At 41.0% G+C, this 21,597-nt stretch overlaps 1 protein-coding gene across 2 annotated transcripts in view; it reads right to left on the bottom strand.

Moving 5' to 3' along the window:
- Window positions 1–21,597, bottom strand: part of LOC131460858 (plexin-A2-like) — a 72,430-nt gene that overhangs the window by 6,199 nt on the left and 44,634 nt on the right. Inside the window, exons 13-29 of one of the 2 annotated variants that reach the window (XM_058631714.1) lie at window positions 19,374–19,525; window positions 18,203–18,320; window positions 16,963–17,099; window positions 16,273–16,440; window positions 14,936–15,029; window positions 12,601–12,840; window positions 11,850–11,993; window positions 11,190–11,424; window positions 9,169–9,311; window positions 8,127–8,395; window positions 6,671–6,737; window positions 6,193–6,339; window positions 4,486–4,645; window positions 3,638–3,741; window positions 1,042–1,138; window positions 287–486; window positions 20–189 (exon numbers count right to left, since the gene is read on the bottom strand). In XM_058631714.1, coding sequence (XP_058487697.1) covers window positions 20–189; window positions 287–486; window positions 1,042–1,138; window positions 3,638–3,741; window positions 4,486–4,645; window positions 6,193–6,339; window positions 6,671–6,737; window positions 8,127–8,395; window positions 9,169–9,311; window positions 11,190–11,424; window positions 11,850–11,993; window positions 12,601–12,840; window positions 14,936–15,029; window positions 16,273–16,440; window positions 16,963–17,099; window positions 18,203–18,320; window positions 19,374–19,525 — 2,645 coding nt within the window. Of the gene's footprint in view, window positions 1–19; window positions 190–286; window positions 487–1,041; window positions 1,139–3,637; window positions 3,742–4,485; window positions 4,646–6,192; window positions 6,340–6,670; window positions 6,738–8,126; window positions 8,396–9,168; window positions 9,312–11,189; window positions 11,425–11,849; window positions 11,994–12,600; window positions 12,841–14,935; window positions 15,030–16,272; window positions 16,441–16,962; window positions 17,100–18,202; window positions 18,321–19,373; window positions 19,526–21,597 lie in introns of those variants that run through there. The other variant, XR_009240421.1, reaches the window with a different exon arrangement.

Raw genomic sequence — 21,597 nt, 5'->3', positions numbered from 1 at the left:
CTTCAGGAATCTTTCTCACCAGTTGCTCTTCCACGTGTGGCGAACATCCATGTCGTGGATGCCATGTCTGTCCGCCTGCTCATCCAGAAAGTCGAACATGTATTTGATAGCAAGGGGCAGGGCGGTGCCCCGACACACTGTGCTGAACAGGGTCTCAAACAAGTCATCCACAAACTTCTGCAGTGTGCCCTGTAAAAGCAGCATCTGGAGTTTAGACTCAAAGTTTTTGACATATTGTTTGTGTATTCCAAAAGTACCCAGAACACATATATGTAACACAGCGTACCTTTGTTGATAGTAGCCTGGTCAGGTAGATCTCGGACACCATTTTGCTTCCACGTTCTCCCTCTTTCTGGTCCCCGTGGTCGTGATTCTTAACCAAGTGCCAAACCTTAACGCCACTCTCCAGGTCTGGAGTCAACATGGGCACACGAGAGTGTGGACTGTCGGGACTGGTCGGGGTGGAACGGAAGGGCACATCCACACCTAGACGGCCAATTTTTTGAGATTGAATAGACAATACGTCTTCTGAAATGTCCTAAATAGAACACTTTTCATCTGATAATCAATAATGTCAGCAGAGGACTGTCTCTTAGTACTCTTCAAGTGGGCACTTTGGCCATGTGTAATTGTGTCCTTATTTCTCTGGTTGTCATAGCAATGACACAGACATGCAGTCACTAAAGGCATGCTTATCTAGCCAGAACCTTGTTTTTCTCCTCTCCTTGTTTTCTTGTGTGATATAAACAACGGTGTGAAAGCTCGAAGTGAGTTTCATAGTACTGACATACTATGTCAGTAGTGTATCTAAATCATTCAGTAACCCTTAGAGACTGTAAACATACAGTACACCACCTAGTGAATGTTTTCAAATAATACACGTTTGATCTGCTTGTGCAGACGTACATAAAGGTATAGACCGTTTTTTTCCCCCACGTTTAGTTTCTTACAATGGCCTTGTGAGTGACAACAGCAGATGGTGCAACACTGCTGTTATGTCGGATGAATATTAAGCATGTGCGTTTCTAAAACAGTACTGACCGTATCTGCTGATGCTGCGAGGGAAGCTGGCTGATGAGGGGATGTTGAAAGAGGACATCTGTTTGGGCACCAAGGCCACGACGCAGCGTTCAGATACCTGGGAGAAAAAGGTACACGCTGCTATCTTTCTTTGTTTGTTTTTGAATGAAGGAATGAATGGGTATAGTTGAAATGATAGCGTGACTAGAATTAAAAAGAAAAGCTTGACATTGAAATCCAAGGACCAGGTATTTGCGAAAACATGATGGAAAAAAAGGTTCAAGTCATTGCGTCATTAGATGTACAATACATGTGTGTATGGCTTGGCCCTTAGTTCAAGTTTGGACATTTCTGTAAAAGTCTATCATCAGCTAGATAGAAATACAGAAATACAGTTGCGTGAATCAAAACTCGGTTTACCACAGGGCAGAACTCAGCTCTAGAACCACACTTTTTGTGATTTTGTACTAACAGAAACAATTTCCACGTAATTAAATCAATTCATATTTCAGTTTCAGTGTCGATTAATCTCATTAAAACGCAACATTTCCATTTACACCATTAACATTCACTAACATCTGGCTTTTATTGGGAAAGGAAACAATGGCCATTCACTGCCGGAACAAATAACGCTGCAGCAGACACAGGTTTTTATCAGCTCTGGCACTGACTGACGAGGCAAATGAGGGAACGCAGCTACTTCTTCCTCTTCTTCTTCTTCTTCTTCTTCTTCTTCTTCTTCTTAATTTTGCCATTATAGATGCTGATATTGCATCTTTCTCCCGGTGCACCGTCCAAGCCCCAATCTAAAATCTTTCTCTAAGCACTGAGTCTGACAGAGGGGCTGAAGTGAAAGACATATCACTGAGTAGCCACTTTTGCATTGTGACTGATCTCCATGGGGCATTCTTCTGTTGGGTGATTCCCGTGTGCCGAGTATACGGCACATTTTTGAGACGATGAACATGACTTAAAATAAAGAAGGGTAAACTCCTGCTGCCAATGAGAGAGGAGTTTATTATTTAAATGACTTTAATCCAAATTATAAAACTTTGTTTTGCTGTAAGTGGTAGATAAAGTGGAATAAGTGTGTCGGGATCACGTGTAGTTTGCTTACAATTAAATGTTTTGAATAGCCAGTGTCCAAGTTTACCTCACTTTGTCGATGCATTAGCTCCAGATAAACACTGTTGGTTCACTGCTTGGCAGACGATACTTCAGCATGAAGATGTTCTCGCTTAAATTCTCAAATGTAGTGCAGAAACCCATGTAACAATTCCGCATATATCTAAATGTGAAAGAGCAGGGCTGTTCATCTCCTTGACATTTTCGAGCACGTGCACTACATCCCTCTCATGTCAAACCCTGCTTTAAGCGCTGAAAATGCCGATTGCCTGCATTTTTCTTTCTCTCTCTTTGTTTGCACAAGTTTCCAGAATGTTTTGATTGTAGAGAAAATCGCGGCTGACAAAACAATGTCAGACTGTGAGGTCAGTGACCTGTGATGTTTTATTCATGAGCTGAGAAACAGATGTAAAAGACACAAGCACTCAAGTGCATTTTCAGTGACTAAGCGTATACTTGGGACTGGAAGTTTGAAGAAAGAGAATGTTGGCGGGGGTGAGGTGAGTGAGATGAATATGAATGAGTCATGCTCTGTCCTTCATCAGCAGTCACTGCTCTCAACGCCCTTTAGCAAATGGATAATCGCCGTTTTTCAAACAGGTTGAAAAAGATGTAGGGTTTACAGGTGAAAGAGTACCATGGTCTTTTTGTACTTGGTACTTGGAGTAGAGCTCAAATTACGTTCTTTTGAAGTTTTTCATGTTTTATTACAATTATATGTAAAATAAATCCAAAATGATTGGACATAATAAGCAGTTTACATATGATTATATGGTGATTATATGTTTAATGATGATGATGTTCAATATTTGATCAGATCAATTAATGGGGGGTGGGTCAAAATATCGGTGTGGTGATATATTGTCGTCCTTTCTTGTGCAATAAGGTCATCGTTACATCAGGGCAAATATCAATATATTAATTAATAAATGAAGGCGATCTAAAGTAAACAGTCCCAGTGACAGTTTCATCTTTGCTGCTCAAATAAATGACGGGAACTTTGGGAGGAAGTTACCTGGCTGAAGAAGAGGGAGTTTACAGCGGGAGAAAGCTGCATTAAGTGATGCCCCATTCACGTTCAATACATAGACTTAATGCACTTTTGTTCTCCATGTTGTGAATAAACAGAGAAATCCTGCACTTTTAACTTTTCACAGACGTTTTGTTTTCTTCGGTTACACAGACATCGCGGTCTTGTCTTATCTTGCACTGTCAGAAGCTGGCGAGAAACATAGTTTCGCTTCAATGTGAGTATTTTTACAAATACCATGTGAAATGACAAATAAAGGATCTTGAATCTTGAATGTATCGCTATATGATTGCCTTGCAGTATATTGATTGTCGCAGAATCGCTGTATCGCGATATTTTTGGTATCGTAGACCGTGTATCGTGTATAGTATTGTATCGTGAGGTACCCCGTGATTCCCACAATAAAGCTAATCTGCAGATTAAAAGTGAATGTGATAGTTGTGTAAATGATTTTTAACACACCTGGTAGTGCATAAGCGTGTTGAGTCTCTTCCAGTCGCTCTCAATCTTGGTGGTGATGTCCTCGTCCTGCAGGACCACACGAGCAGTTCTGCCCTGCCGCCACTCTGCGGGGAAATAATATTAATAGTGAATGTGTGACACTTTGTTTGTGAGTCAACGGTCTGACAGTTACATATCGTCTGTTGTCTGCAGTCACTCTTGCACTGTGCCTTTGTGCTGCTTTTTTTTTTTTTTTTGGCTGCTCTTTTATCTTTGAAATTCTGTGAGATGTCAAGTGTAGCAGCCAAAATGTCATTAAGTCGTCTGCGTGCACTTGTGCTTGACAATTAAAGTGACTCAGTGAACAACTCACAAATGACAGTGTCTTCACAGGATATAAGGTGCCCACAGCAACACCGAGAAGACGATCGTCTCCAGATCCCTAACCTTTTAATGCCCCTCAAGGTATAAAACTATACAAACCCCAAAACAGAATCAGCCACTACCTAAAAGGTATCTTGTTTTCTCGTTTGTGAAGGTACAGCTGGGTGTGTGTACCAAGTCACTCAGTACTGGTTGAAAACCTGAATATAGGTGCTGACAGCACTGTCAGTGAGGTTTAATATCAGCATTAGACGGTGTTGCTCTGATTAGGGGCGTAAACAGGTGGGGGGAGGGGTCTGTTTTATTAAATCACGTTGAGTCTGTGATCGTGCCTAGGATACGCTCTCGGGTACATTTGTCCTTTCTGTCATTCTTCCAACAGCTCACGGGCAAAGGCAAATGTCCACTCTGTTTCCACTGTGTAGAAGAATACACACAAGTAGGTAGAATTAAACAAGTAGCACAGTATATGAATGAAGTCTCACCTAGATCCATGTCGGCGGCTCGCGGTCGCTGTGAGTATGGCATGTTTTTGTACACCGCATCCAGGATCTTCTCCTTTACCTGGGTGATGGTGTCACAGTTGAGCACCTTCACAGGGATTTCTGGGCTGTTCTCGTTGTCTGGGTTCACACAACTCAGCGTCTGGGGATGCAGGGGATGGAGGTCAGAGGAAGAGACGGAGAGAAAGGTGTTACTTGCTAGGAAAGCCCCTTCATTACCTCCTCCTCACCAAACTGTGGAGGGATGAAGGGGATCTTGGCCAGAGATTAAATTGACGTGGTGATCAGAGAGGTGTCATCCTGTTGTGTGGCTAGCTTTGCTAAGTTATCCAGTTATTCTTCTTCATAAGTTTGCTCCAATTTTGTTTCTTTGGTTTTAAGGTTCAATATTCAACATTCTGATTCATAAGCTACCGGGGGATTTAGAGTGCAAATGTCCGGTCATGGCATTTGAGTACCACAAGAAATGCCAAACCCTGCATATAAATATGCTGTGTTCAAGTGCAGCTGTTGCAGTGTTCACAAGACGAGCCTACAAGAACATTCCGCCATCATATTTACATCTATTACCTCTTAAGTTTTTTTTAAATCTCTGGTATCTCCTGTATACAATTTAAATGTCGGGATTATGATTTTACAAGATCTGCTTGGAAACAGCAGCAAGTAACACTCTGAAGTGGCAGAAAGCAGGTCTAGAGCATCTAAGTGAAGGTGAGTTTATGGTTTAACCTTCAAAGACAGGGAGAAAGAATAGTGGTCTGGCATTCTGTTGATATGAAGCTCTGCAATCGGCTGAAGGGATTCAGAGTGACTCAGAGTTAGCCTTTCTCCCTGAAACATGTACGTAATGCGATGCACACATTATGTTATCAATTTGATTTCATCGTGACCAGCTAGAAAAGGCACAATCGTTGACAATGTTTGTTAGAAAAGGGCCAAGTCATCCATTTAAATTAAACATCCATCCATCCATCCTGCTGATCCTAGGAAGCTGGAGTACCCAGATTAAACTCTCACAGACAGACTTGGACTTGGACCAAGAACCTTCTTGTTGTCGAGCACCAGTGCTAACCACCGCAACAACATGCCAACGTGACCAAAACACTGAATCTCAAATTCCTCTAATGAGAAAATGCACAGAAAAAAGAAATCTATTATATTAAAGTGAGGGGGGGGGGGATCATATACTTGTGTCTATATTAGAGAGTATCCTTGTTGTAAAGCTAATGGCTAATGGCTGTGTCATACTCTCCAAGTCATGTTTTCATGTGTCACTCCACACTAACAGAACAGGGGTATCACTGTCTATCTTCAAAAAGCTCTTGAAAACCCATCTTCTGTCCTAGCACTTACCCTCCCCCTCCCCCTCCCCTGCAGTATCTGCTTCTGCACTTGCATGCACCAAGACTTCTTCTATGTAGCATATTCCTCTCTTGTTAGTGGCTTTGTATGAAAGCGTCCGCTAAATGCTTAAATGATAAATGTAAATGTTCAAGTCCCGTGGCTGCAGAGAGCTGTGTGACATTTCTGCATGCGTGTCTATTCCGACAGTTCCGTTTATACTATACCGAGGGTCCGTGTCAGTCTAGCATTTTTTTCCCATTTTTTTTTGTTTTTTTACTCTTTGGCAAGAAATGTGCAAAACTGAAAACGAACAAATGTTTGGACCTTATTTCTTTTATTACTCACCAGTGTCTTGTATTCAATCTGCTGTCGGATGAGCTTGTCCTCACTGAGAGAATAACGTGCTTCTCCAGTGATGGAGTCTATCGGTCCCTTCTCCATTTGCTGTTTAATGGCACAGAACAGCATGAAGAGAGGCTCTCCGGCACACTCCTTTGTTTTGGAAGGGAAGCCCGGTGATTATCGTGAAAGGTGGGAGAGAGGAAAGAAGTGGAAGGAAGAAAGGGAGAAAATCTGTATTCATCAACTAAAGTGTGACACATAAAACCCTCATGAAATGGAGCTTTCCTCTCCTTTAGAATGCAAAGCTAAAGATATGTCCAACTGACAGGTCACCATTATCCTTTCACAATGTCTACAAAACATGTACAAATAAGAACAAACAAAGATATACACAGCAATCTATTTCAAAACCATTAGAATCGTCAGTGTATTTCACACGGACACCTGTAGCGTTAAAGAGAGAAGAAGTTTGTTGTTTTACCTTGAGAAATTTGTGGAGCAAGAAGGCAAACCAATTTGTCAGCATCTTCTCCGCCACCGACTCCGTTCTGCAAGACAAGAACAAATCACACACTGATTTGTCAGCAAGAGAGTGAGCTGGAGTACTCTGATCATTCTTTATTATTGGAGAAGCTAAAAAACATGACGTGGAGATTTCACATGGGATCTGATAGAGACTCTTGTAATTAGGTGCATCATGTGTAGGTCACGACTCAAAGGTCCACTCCCACTCGGTCTTTTTTTTCCTGTGAATGCACTTAATAAGAACATTAACCTGTCTGTGTCCAGACAGGGAGATTTAACTGTAGCGAATCCCTAAAATCATGCAACATTATCGATTTACCGTAAGCATCTTTTAATCTGCAGAACTGAGGTCACCTCGAACCTCTCTGACACTACTTTTACGTCCTTGCTTCCAACCTAAACCTCTCCTGACTCCACTGTCAACAGCATCCCATTACATTTTCTGAGTGTTTTGGTATTTTTTGCAGAAATAGCATGTAACAACTTCTGGCTATATTGACTCTATATTGAATTAGCGTGCTTCAGATTGAGAGTCCTCGTTTTCCAAATAAAAAGCCTCTTAAAACATTCACGAGGCTAGCCTAAGAAGTGGGAAAACAATCAGCAGATAACCAGAGGTGGAGGAAAGAGGCGAGAGAAGGGAGGAGATGAGAGGTGACGGGTAAAGAAATGTGAGCTACAGCTGAATCATTCATGAGTGGCACACAGAAGATAAGTCAGACTGACAACAGCCCTGCCGCCGCTGCACTCACTCTACCCCATTAGTTTCTCTTCCTCAAGTAGTCTCTCCCAGGCTCTGTCACTTTTACTGCTCCTGTCCTTCACCTGTCTGCTCAGGCACCCTGTTTCTCAGTCTCGTAACGGCTGTTTCATGCCACTGCACAAAACAAAGCTGAACAGAGGTGGGCTTTCTGTCGCTGGCCTAGTTACTCATCCATCAGAATTGGTGCATCTGGGCTGGAAAAAACAAAGGCCAAAACGATAAGTAGCGTTTAGCAGAACTGGCCCAATTTGTGACAAGGAGACCCCTACAGTTAAAATAAATAGTTAATATTTTGGACAATTCACAAGGCCGTGTTTGAACCAAAAATCTTTGCTGCATTTCCTAACATGTCACCTGGCCAGTGATGACAAACTTTGTGTGGTTGGATGTGCGATTTCCCATCAAACCTTAAGAGATGAATTTGTAATACTTTAATTTAACATGCTCAAAGCTACACTGAAGCATTGATTGCTAATTTAAATATATGTTCAATGGTTTTATTTTCCTATAACTGAGCTAGACATGGGTCTAGGGCGTTAGTCAAGAAAATGTATTTCTTCTTTTGAAGCATAACTGAGCTGAAAATTATTTTTGTTTTTCAAGAAATTATTAATCACATTTTTCAGTCATAACAAACTACTCGGTTTACCTGCGGAGTAGTAGTTTGGGATGGTTCTTGCTCTCCAGATTGCGTTCGATAAGGTCGGAAAGCAGGTGTTTGAGGATGTCAGTAGCATATTCCAGCCGTCCCTGCAGAGCAGTCATGATGAGCGAGGCGACATAGCCGCGGTCGCGCATGGAGAAAGAGCGCTGCAGCTCCAGTGTCCGGATGAAAGTCAGCAGGAAAACCTTATTATTTAGCAGCTGAGCAAACTGCTTCAAAGCTTTCTCCACATTTGCTTGTCCACTCCCGGGCACCTGAATGGATCATGCCACAAACACAGATGCACACTCGTTAGATAGAGTAAGAGACACAAAAACGATTTGAAAAACAAAACAAATGGCAATAGAAAAATCAGTTGTAGACAACAGGAAAAACACTGTCAAGGTGGATGTCACACATGAATCACTAGTTTCCTGCAGGCTTCTCCCAGCAGCAGAAATGTAACATATGAAGGTCCTGTTAGATTGATAAAAAAGGTTAGTCAGATCTTTTTATAAGTGACTTAAGCTCAATAACAGCTCAAGTCACTGCATTTTTTCTTGAAATTGAAATTCATGCATACTCCAGCTAAAATTCAGACAGACAGACACACTAGCAAACAAACGGCACCAAAAAAAAATCTCTTTGGCAGATGTAATTAAAATAAGTGGGCACAGCAGAGGCATAGACAAATGGCATGTTGAAAATCTTGGAAAAGTTTTGCTTGTAAAAAAACTGAGTCAAAAGGAAGTAGTCAAGTGTTAGAAAAGTTTGAGTCTGTTGAAAGACTAAGGCGAGAGGGGAGCTGCAAAAAACCTGCTCACTGACCTTGGCTGGCGAGGACACCATTAACAAACAGATGTCAAACTAGATCGAGCACATTGACATTTGCTCACACTGCTCCGTTTGACAGCAGTTTGACAGCACTCGTCAAAAAGCCAAAATCCATTTAGTTTTGGAGGACACATGGAGCCTGAAGATCAAGATGTCAGATAAAATGGTTGAAACTGGACTCAAGGAGTGCAGCTGTGCTTCAGCGATCCCTCACCTCCAACTCTCTGAGCACAGGGTGATCGTCGATGCCAGGGAAGAGAACCCTCATGGCATAAGTTCGATAGTCCAGGTAGGGGATGCCAGCTCTGTCTAGATCACTGGTTAACTCATTGATGTCTGTCTGCAGTTCTGCAAAGGCTGCACATGAAAAGAGGAGAGCCTTAAATGTTGGAACAACATAACATATATATATATATATATATGTATGTATATATATATATATATAAATATATATGTATGTATGTATATATGTACAGCGGAGAAAATAAGTATTGAACGCGTCAACATTTTTCTCAGTAAATATATTTCCGATGGGGCTATTGGGATGAAATTTTCACCAGATGTCAGTAACAACCCAAGTTATCCACACATACAAAGAAATAAAAACAAAGGAATCCATAAATGAAGTTGTGTGAAATAAAGTGAAATGACACAGGGAGAAAGTATTGAATACACTTGCCAAAATGTATTTAATACTTTGTAGAAAAGCCTTTGTTGGTAATGACAGCTTCAAGACGCCTCCTGTATGGAGAAACTAGTCGCACACATTGATCAGCTGTGATTTTTGCCCATTCTTCCACACAAACTATCTTAAAATCTTGAAGGTTCCGGGGGCATCTTCTATGAACTCTGATCTTCAGTTCTTTCCAGAGGTTTTCAATCGGATTCAAGTCGGGTGATTGACTGGGCCATTCTAACAGCTTGATTTTCTTTCTCTTAAACCAATTGATTGTTTCCTTGGCTGTGTGTTTGGGATCATTGTCTTGCTGAAATGTCCATCCTCGTTTCATCTTCAGCATCCTGGTGGATGGCAGCAGATTCTTATCAAGAATATCACGATACATTTCTCCATTCATCCTTTCTTCAATTACATGAAGTCTGCCAGTGCCAGATGCTGAAAAACAGCCCCACACCATGATGCTCCCACCTCCAAACTTCACTGTTGGTATGGTGTTTTTAGGGTGATGTGCAGCTCCTTTTCTCCTCCAAACGTATTGTATGTTATGACAGCCAAAGAGTTCAATTTTGGTCTCATCTGACCAGATTATATTTTCCCAGTATAACATTGGCTTGTCCAAATGTTGTGCAGCAAACTTCAAGCGAGCTTCCACATGCCTTTTCTTGAGCAGTGGTGTCTTGCGTGGTGAGCGTGCATAGAGGCCATGGCGGTGGAGTGCATTACTAATAGTTTTTTTTGAAACAACTGTACCTGCTTCTTCAAGGTCTTTCTGAAGATCTCCGCAAGTGGTCCTTGGTTCTTGGACAACTCTTCTAATTATTCTATGGACTCCTCTGTCAGAAATCTTGCGAGGAGCACCTGGTCGCGGTCGGTTAATGGTGGAACGATGTTCTTTCCACTTCCGAATAATAGCTCCAACAGTGCTCACTGGAACATTCAGAAGTTTAGATATGCGTCTGTAACCAATGCCATCCGTATGTTTGTCTACAATAAGCTTGCGAAGGTCTTGGGACAGCTCTTTGCTTTTACCCATCTTGAAATGCTTCTTGAGTGTCACCTTGGTAATGAGAAACCTCTATAGGCCACCAATTAGGACTTATCCAGCTGATATTAATTTGCACTGATAGGGGGCAGGATTGCTTCCAAAATACTGACAGATTTCAGCTGGTTTATTGGCTTCCTGTGCCTTCTTGCACCTTTTTTTCTTCATGTGTTCAATACTTTTTCCCTGTGTCATTTCATGTACTTACACATAACTTTTGTCATGGACACTCATGTTTTTATTTCTTTGTATGTGTGGATAACTTGGGTTGTTACTGACATCTGGTGAAAATTTCATCCCAATAGCCCCATCGGAAATATATTTACTGAGAAAAATGTTGACGCGTTCAATACTTATTTTCTCCGCTGTATGTATGTATGTATATATATATATATATATATGTATATGTATATATGTATGTATGTATATATTTCCTTCCAGTTTATCACAACAAAATCATAATTCCTTTACCGTAAAGTATTTCCTTAAAAACATTACTAATAGTCTCACTCACCCTCCTTGCATTCCAAAGCCACTCGCGACTCCAGATTGTCCATCTGCATCTGCAGGCGTTTCAAAGTCAGATCGTTCTCCTGTGACTTTCGCCTGTAGGCCAGTAAGACTATGATGACTATGATGAGGAGCAGCCCTCCTCCAGCTGTGATGCTGAGGATGACGGGGAGGGTAAGCAGGCTGTCGGACCGGATGTGAACTTCTCCTGGGGAGATGTGGAGTCCTCCGACTTGGACCTGGATAATAATGTGGAAGAAAACTTTCAAAACATTGAAAATATTTAAAAAAAAAAAGATATTGTTAAAGATCTTAACTGGCAGCTACAAGGACATACAGTCTGGATGACGTCCCTGAGCTGCTCCAGTTCCAGGCACACCAGCTTTGTTTTATTTTACAGCTCTTTTCTCATTATTTGCAAGAGTGTCTGTGAATAATTCTGTGAGGCAATGTGCTGTAATTGGGAACCTACTAGACCATGAGTGACAGACAATGACAGAAAGACTGCGGCTAACTGAAAGCCGGTCAGTGACCCACAAACACAGTAACGTACAGACAAACGCTGACCTACTGACAGACAATGACCCACATCCCTGCAGACGGTGAATCAAATGCACAGACAGGCAGAAAACCACCAAATAGGAAGAAAATGCTTCACACTGACCAGGACTTTGTGCTGCCCGGTGAGGTTTGGTGGTTCACAGAGTAACTGTGTGTCAGACACGGTGAGAGAACAAGGTGTACCCCCAATCAACACTGTGTAATTCAGCCTGGCTCCACCAGATGCTGATGGCACCAGGTTCCGTCCCTGTAACATGGTTAACGAGAACAGAAAACATAGTTGCATGTAGGAAACGATTACATATTAAAGCGTTATACATTGTCTTTTTTATAGTGTGCTAAGGATCGTCATCTGTGTCTTTAATATTACATAAAAAGGTAAGAAAAATATTATACTATGACATAAAATCATAATATTCACAAAATTAATTTTCATTTGGGGAACTCAGCAAGGTGGCACATGGTGCTCATAATAAGCACACACTGCATGAATGTGAAGATTAGTATGTAATGAAAAATAGGGATTGGCTTTTTAGAAAAGTGGTATTGTAACCCCAGCATGCGCATGAGAGATAGTGAAATAAATGCAGGTTTCACAGCGTGTTGAGCTGACGGGAGCAGTTAATGAGATGCATTCAAAAACCCTGGCAAATTTGCTTCTGTGGGATAACGGATAACTGTCATGGGGACATGGGATGAAACAAAGGTGACAAATACTTTATTTTATGCACAGCATAGTCAAACAGTTAGTGGCTGGAAATGATTCCCTCTATCTCCATCTATCTGAAGGGAAATAAAAAAATATATATAATACAATGGCAGCTTCAGGTCATATTTCCTCTGACATGCTGTACCTTAAGTATGATGGGAGCTCCAGGTTTTTGCTCCAGAACACCAGACAGACTCAGGGGCTCTAGGTAGGGGTTGGGGTAGTAGACAAAGCTTGTGTTGTTGTACGTGAGCAGAGCTTGGACATTGTTGAAGACAAAGCCAATCTCGTCCACGTGTTTGATCGTCTCCTGGTCTGCGGTGTGCTCGGCCTTGAGCGAGGGAGCGAAGCAGCTGATAGTGGTCGTGTTCAGCACTTTGCACACCTGGAGAGGAATACATCAAGTGAGACCTGTGTCGGTTCATAAAATACCCACAACCACATGACACATGAGCCTACTGTGGAAACCTCTAATTGTGTATACTGTTTTATTTGTGGGATTGACCATTTCATACATTTACTCCCAAATGCATTAATTCAGGAAGTAATACTGTACCTGAAAATAAATGATGGATATCAATAATTTCACCTGATGTAAATGTAACTAATCACAAATAAAGTGATTATGTAATTATTATGAAACATCTTATTCTACAGGTTGCACATTTACTTCCATCTGTGTTAATCCACACAATGTAGATAATTATTAGCCATTTTAGTATTTCCATATTTTCATTCTCCCACTCAGGGATAGGGGTTTTGACCTAATTTTTGGGAAATCAGGGAAAGCTATTTTAAAAATATCTTTTTTAATCCCAGACCAGACATAGATCATTTCTTACAGGTGTCATCTATCTGTTATTATAATAATATAATAATAACCAAAAAATTGCAGTTAGTGTTTCGTCTTTACAGTTGTTCAATCTCTGCACAGTTACGCTGTTCCCATATATAAAGTTCTTCAATTTTGGGAAAATTTCTAAGCTTCACTTCTTTATCTGAGCTTTCACAGAAAGTTGTTTCAAGTCAATTAACTGCTTTTGTGATTGAAAACATTTTTTAAGGAGATCCAGTTATGTTTTCCAGACAAGTGAGATAACAAGAGTGCCCTCATTAAATTTACCAGTGACCCTCTTTTAGCAGATGATTTGGGTGAAAGTTCATCTTTAATCCCTTTAAATCTCAGTTTTCCAGTAGCATTTTTAATTAACAGGCTTATATTTTGGCTGGCATCATTAACACTATTTATCTAGCTGAGGGCATGCCTCTCAAACACAGCATTATCTACAAAAAAACGGATATTTTTCCAACACATTTGAAGTTAATATCGCCTGTCCTATTTTTCTTTTAGAGGCCTCCACCTGGACCTTAAGACTAGCATCTATTTTCAAATCAAATGGCTCAAATAGATTATGATCACTTTCAAATCATATTTAACTTTATCTTGACCTCAGCCTGTACTCTATAAAGTCTATTTTATGAGCCATCTGACTTTTAAAGTTTTTATTTTGAGCTCTTACAAGGTTGAAACAAAAACTTTTACTATTTTTTTTGCAGTCTTACACCAATAGGTCATTCTCTGACTGGTCCAAAAGTGGGAAAATTTGGGGCTAACGATGACTGGACTTTTGCCAGTGGGGCCTCAACACTTTGGAACAATCAATCACATTGAAGTGATGTGCCTAAGGAGCTGAGGAAAATAGAATCAGCACCATATATCATGTTCCAAGTCTTTGTTTTTTTTTATATCTCATTATGTAATTAATCAATGTATAATGCACCTCTTTCCAACCTTTCTGTTTATGTTTGGCTTCGTTTTTATGTTTGGCTTTCGTCGCAGCACCAATAACATTTTCAAAACAGATTGTGATGTTGAGGTTTAAAACTGATAAAGCTGATTTTAATATTCCATCCATCCATTTTCTACTGCTTAATCCTCCACATGAGGGTCGCTGTGCCAATCTCAGCTAACATAGGGCGATGGGGGAGTACACCCTGGACAGTTCGCGAGCCACATATAGAGGCAAACAACCATTCACTCTTACACCTACGGTCAATTTACCTAATCCCCATATTGCATGTTTTTGGACTGTGGGAGGAAGCCAGAAAACCTGGAGAAAACCCATGCACACATGGGGAGAACATGCAAACTTCATGCAGAAAGACCCTTGTTCCGACCGGGGCTTGAACCCAGGTCTGTATGCTAACCACTACACCAACCGTGTGACCGGTTTTACAATATTGACACTCAAAATTATAAAGGGTTTAAAACAAGTATTATGAGTTATCATGTGTACCTTTGTTAAACAATGAAATGCTTTTGGGCTCCATTAAAAAAAAATGAAAAATAAAAAGTAGCAAATTGACTGCTACCTTGTTACTCCCACAGCAAATCATCAACTGCTTTACTGGGCCATTTTGCTACCAGCTTGAGTTAGCGACGTCCCTAAATGTTGAGTGTCATATATTGTCTCACTCACATTGACAGATTCATGGCCCTCATATTTGACTCTGACTCGCGGTTCCTGGACCACGTCCAGGTTAGTCCCAGTCACTGTCAGGGTGGTGTGTCCACTGTGGTTCAAAGAGAGAAATCGTTATTTCACAAGTTGATATACTGATCAAACACACTCGCTGTATAAACAAATATAGCCTTTCATTGTAGTTTAACTAGAGAGATGACCACTCATAGGTCAGTCTTGACCCCCCCCCCCCCCCCCCCCCCCAGTATTTTGGCGAGAATCTCATTAATGTAGGGTTTGAGTAGACAAAGCTGGGATGGTAGCTCTCTCGCTTGCTCTTTGTTATGGGACAGACGAGCCAGATCAAACGGTGAACCAGCTGGCTGCTGTTTTATATTCATCCAGGACTGTGGATGCGTTGCATGAATACAGGTGCTGCTTGTTTACATATCTTTGCCGGATTTGATTAAAATAAACAACATGCTCTAATCTTTGCATAACCTGTGCAGCACCTTGAGATTAGAAAAAAAACAGAAGAGTGAACTAGAGTGTGGTGAAGTGGAGAGATAAGTAGAGAAGGTGAGACAAAGAGGAGAAAAAGTAGCGAATTTCAAAAAAGTCCAGTCCATTGAGACTGACAGAGTGCCAGTCCTTCTCGTACTTCAAAGGCTACATAAGCTTGTAGGGCCGAGCTCCACAAAGCTGCTCCTGGTCCTAGGCTGAGGGCCAGGGTGTCTCTCTGATGTCTGCAGAGACGTAGTGCTGGCTACCCAACCCACATTACATTTCATCATTTATTTAGGGGAACATTTAACACACAACTCAACTGTGAAAAAGATGTTCATGCAGCAAAGTTGAGTCATTTTTTTGTCACCAAAGACTAGATATTATTTCATAACCTTGTTATAACTGGCCACTCCTTAGTTCCTGACATACTAGCGAGTTTACAGATTGACTGGCTGCGTACTAATGTGGACCAGACATGCAGCAACACAACATTAGACTATGACAATATACTTCAGAGAAATACAGATTTGCATATTATGCACAATACTTGTTTTTTATTAAGAAAAATAAGTTATTTTTGCACACACACAAATTAGTGATAGTGAATTTGACCTCTGCATTTAACCCAGCCTTGCTCAGGGGCATCCCAGCCCTTGACCTGTCTCGGTGTTTGAACCGGCAGCAACCTTCCTGTTACAAGCCCAGTTCCTTTCCTCTTGGCCACGGGCTGCCCTTTTTTAACCTGTTTGCGACTCTAGAATGGTTGGGATGTGACGCTTCCATAAATACCTGCTTAGTCATGAATGATCCTGAGGCAACATGGACACACTTGAGACCCATAATGTTACCTGATAATGCTCCATAGGGGTTCAATGCGCTGGACTGTGGGGTCTTCTATGTACTCAAAGACCAAACTCCCAGGAACTTTGGCTCTGTCGACTCTCAAACTGACCTGCACCAACCCCGCTCCTGTCACTGCTGGTGCAGAGAAGCACACGATTTCTGACATGGTCCTCCTGGTGGCAGTATCAAAAGAGGGAATTATTCATGCTTTTGTATGTCACTGTCTGTGGTGCAATGGCAAATCTCACTCCATGCAGTTATGAGCCATTCGCATTACCATGAGGAGAGAGGATTCATTATAGCCTGTCCTGTCTCATCCTCGTTACAGACACATTAGAATTGGGACACAGTAATTAGTAGAGGGTGCTTGAGCTAATGACTTCTTTGCCTCACCCTCCTGACTCCTATCATTTGAGGCGTTTTAAACTTAAAATAGATATCTATAAATATGAACAATACCTAGCACAGTGTGGCTTCGTCGCCTCGCCACAAATCATAATTAAAACATTTATCACAGTCACTTAATTTTAACTACAGTGTGCTTCTTTAAATAGAGCAATTTCTCACTGTGTTTCATAGCTATTGGAGAAGCGTGAATCTTTAATGTTGAGTGAAGGCAGTCTCACTTTAGTGTCTGTGAATCTAAAGCCTTAAAGAATGTGCACTTGAACATTTAAGCATTATGTCTGTCTCACCTGTACAGCTCACAGGTCTGATTACCGAAGAAGACATTTACAGTGCTGCCAGCACCCAGATTCTCTCCAACAATGGTGACTTTGGTGCCCCCAGATTCAGGTCCTCTGGCTGGGGTCAGCGCCAACATTGATGGGACCTGTGGAAATAAAAACAAAATTTCATTATTGCTGTCATTCACAGGGCCAGTCATTGCTACTGATTTTCTGATGAAATTTCAGATTTATTTTGATTTGATATCGATTCATCCAGAGAACTCTCTAACCTGGTGCATCATTAAAAACATTCATGTTCAGTTACATGAATGCACCTACAGTGCCACAGTAGTAGGTGATGATTAAAACCTGAACCTTAAATACTGGTTGAACTTCGAAATATACAGCCTAGAAGTGCATCAAACTGTTAAGACTAATTACCAAATTGTCGTCAAGGTAAGGGGTGAAGCTTGGCCTTAATCCATGCCCTTTTTTCTCAGTTTGAATTAGAGGAATTGAGACAAGATTTAAGGTGACAATGGAGGGCAAACGCAAACTAAACAACAACAATCGCAACACCAAAGCATCTGAAAAGCAGCGATGTGATGGCATGGTCTTACACCACCGACAGTGATGGTCTTGCAAGATTTATGCTGAGGATACAGGAAACGGCATGTAGTAAAAAATCCACTACTATTTCATGAACTTACATTGGATCATTCAAATGAAGATTGATATGAATTGATTATTTTGTTGCTTTTTTGATCAGATTAAAATAAAGAAGAATAGATTGGTGTAGTTTGATTATTGAAGTTTTTTTATTTAGAACTTATTTTGAGCTATTAGTTCTTGTAAAGCCAATGTAGTGGAGATTTTAGCAGTGATCAGGGTGAGAAAGGTCATATATTGTGTATCATTGCCTACCCGTTCTTGGTATTGCTTGGTTGAACATGTACAACAACTTTACACAGGATATGGACAAATAAGGAACATTTAATAAAATTTAAATTTAACTTTTCAAGGAGAGTGAGGGAGAAAGTGCAACACAGCATTTTTATGTCGCTCTGAAATGCTACTGTTCATTGTCCCCCTCAACAACGAAAAGGGATTTTCGCTCCTGTCTACAGGTGATGATTGCTGTGGTAAAAAAAGATCAAAATAGTCGTTTGGTTTTTACCTGCAGTCACACCCGTAATCTAATTCACCGCAGGCACTTCATGTTTCCAAACAGTTTAACCAGATAAATGTGTTTCACTGTCAAAATTACCACAAAGAAGTAGAACTGGGACGACTGTGCGCGGAGTTCTGGTCTGCATTCGCCAACACAGAGCTTTGCTGGACCCGGTGTGCTTCCTTTAGGAGCTGCGGCCATCTCGCACACAATTCTGTTGAGACAGAATAGACACATGAATATGGTTGCATAAAAACACAGCCATGCTGTAGATCATACAGCATACAACTAATAACACCAGCCAGGGACACACACAACAGAATCGCTGCAGTCAATCACATTTGTTATGAAACGCATTGGGGGAAGATGGCTTCTGCTGGCTGGTGTGATTGAAGCAGACTTTCATAGAAGTTGTGGGTCAATTCAGAGGGCCATCTTTCTTTCTAATGGGAAACCTATAACAGCAATATAACTCAAATGATAAACTACACCCCTCCTCATCTCCAGCAAGATTGCCACCCACCATTACCTCCGGTTTCCATGACAACACAGGGGTTTCTTCAATAAATCAGTATTGCCTGTCAGGTCAATAAGATAAAGTGAGTCATGAATAAGTCATTATAGTAACTGACCCCATGTTGAAGTTAATGGCTGTAACAGCTGTAATGCCATGTTTTAAAGCACTGTGTGCATGTGCCAAATGAATGGCCTTGCTCTGTGCAAGGAACGGTTCTCCAATACCATAAGAGCACCCAATGAATCGTCCCTGCCCAGTCCTTCCATTCATACATCACCAGAGTTCTCCAATTTTCTGCTGGCATATTCTTTTCTTTTTCCCTTTTCTATTTTACAACGATATAAATAAAGACCCTGTCGCCTAAGCCCATTCGCGTTACATGCCTGTGAGAAACACATGGCTAACCGATTGTCCTCCAGTCAGCAACACAAAGCGCATTTCAATTACAGCTGTGCCCACAGCCTCATAATGACACTAACACAAAGACTGTCTATTCCATTGGCTCTGCCTGTACAGATAGAAAAATAGAAAATAGAAATAGAAAATAGAAAAGCCCCCCACATGTGTCTACCACCTGATGAGGCGTCACTGTGCTCAGGCTTAGTCACAGAATGTGATCATGTCTGTGATCAAAATGGAGAGATTGCATGTGTTTATTTATTTTTTAATACTATGTGTTTGTGCATTTGCATATTTACAGTACGTACAGTATGAATTCATAAATATCTGAGCAGAAGAGGAGTCTCTTACTGTTCTGCAGTGATATATCCGTCCTCCTTTGGGGTACACTGCACTCCTGCAACCTCCACGTTACCCTCCAGCTCAGAGAAGGACAGGCCAAGGTTCAGGCCCTGGATGGTGACCAGTGTACCCCCCTCCAAAGGCCCTGCCACTGGACTCACCTACATAAAAAAGGAAATTCAGTTTGTCAGTGCACAGCCTTATGAATAAAATTCCTACATGACCACGGCTACTTAATGGTATCTACAAATTGAAGTCTTTAAAACCTGCAGTGACATTGACATTTATGTTAATTTATGATGGACGGGGGACGTTGGTCAGTGGCAGCAGTATCTTATTTTCTGGAGTGTTCAGCTCCAGAATAATTTAATTACTTACAGTTTCACTGGTCTTCTACATGAATTTCTCGCCCAAGACAAATACAGTTGTGGGTTGAAGTCTAGTAATGAATGTCTTAAAATTGTAAAACATTCTCTCCTGCACTAACAAAGGCACCTTGTATTAGATTTTCAAATTGAAAGTCCATTTGCCTTTGAGAGTGCAATCTTGAAGTCCATCCGCCATCATCTGCTGATGAATTAACCTTTGAGGCCAATGGCCCTGTATTTGTTGGTTTCCAGTAAAGACATACTGCATATCCAGGCAAGTCTGTTACTCCTGTTTTTTCAGTCTGACTCACCGCATCACTCAAGAGAATTGATTTAAGAGGAGATACTTACAATCAAAATTTTTCTCAAGCTACACGTTGGCTAATCTCTGTGAACAGCTATAGCTACATGTGAATGCAGTCAAGTTAAAAGCCCAAAAGACCATGTATTTCTGTCAGTGTTTTCCGCCATTTTTTGCTCTCCTCGTGGATGTTTTTCCTGCAGGCGACCAATTGGTGCGTGTGATTGGTAAAACTAGGAATCGAGCAAGCTGTTGTAAAAAGGAAGCAGTCTACTCTGCAGTCGGTTTCTTAGTGGTAGAAAATGGGTACAGTGCTGACAGAAAGAAAAAAACCTTACACATACAATGAGGTGGGACTTTGACTCAAAGTAAGGGTTAGCAACACGGGTTAATTGTTATGTTGTCCTGTTGCGTTCACCGTGAACCGTCATGCCACAACTGATAAGATCCACTCAGCTTTTGCATTTATGTTTTTAAAATGCATCTCTATTAGTGTGGATGTGGAGCACATTTACATTGTACCTTCACCTTGAATGTATGTGTGCATGAGAAATATGTAACTCTCATTAAATTGGGTTCATTCAGACAGCCGAGAAATCCCGCAATTCAAAACAAATGCAAATGAGTATTGTAATGAATAACAAAAGTCAAAGGAAACCTATTCACACGTTGCTCTGGTGCAAAGTTAACCACCCCAGCAAGAAAGTATTGGACCTGCAGAGCAGAACAGGAGCAGTGGCAGAACCGCGCTCAGTCGGCTGCAGCTCCTTCAGAAACACTAATAATGTGACAGGGACATCAAAGACTCACGGCTCTTTGAAGTGGGAGAGCCTTGCATTTCTGTTCCTGACCCACTGTGCCTCATTCAGGAGAATGAACAGGAGTTTGTGACATAAAAGATCCATCACTACTCGAGACAGACTGAATTCATTTAGTGCTCAAACACTTTTTAAGGTATTCAGCACTGGGGGGGAAAAGAAATGCGAGGCGCTTTCACATAAACAGACACTAAGAAGTGGCCACGGACAAAATCTTTGTTTGTCGACGTTCATGAATTCCCATCCAACACAGATTTTCAGGGTACCAGAAAGATGAACAGCTTAAAAAGATTTACATTTAAAATGACATTTGTGAGCAATGGGCATCTATTTAAAGCCTTTAGTCACCAGTGAAGAGCTGAACATTTCAGTCATATGCATATGGTCCTGTAGAAGCCATAGGTGAATGCAATTCCAAATGTACTTGAAACCATTTCATCCAAACATTTGATGAAGCTCAACAATTCTTAAAGCTGCTGTCAACTTTTGACTCACTTCCTGTACCATTCCCCTCTTTCCTTCCAATGTCACCTCACAAGCACAGTTGTTTAGCAGGTTTTAATTTTCATTCTACCTTCTTACTTTTTTTGGTTAAAGTAAACATTATTTTTCTGTGAGTATAGTGTTGTATATCACTATGAAAAGATAGATAAAGAATGAATGTTTATTGCTGCAGTGCGGATTCATTCTTGTTACAAAGTACAAGCGCAAAGATCTTGTTCTATGATAAAATACTGATTTATCTT

The sequence above is a fragment of the Solea solea genome, chromosome 6 (assembly GCF_958295425.1).
Source record: "Solea solea chromosome 6, fSolSol10.1, whole genome shotgun sequence".
NCBI classification, from domain to species: Eukaryota; Metazoa; Chordata; class Actinopteri; order Pleuronectiformes; family Soleidae; genus Solea; species Solea solea.
Note: the sequence above shows the minus strand (reverse complement) of the source record. Positions and strands in the feature narration are given on the sequence as shown.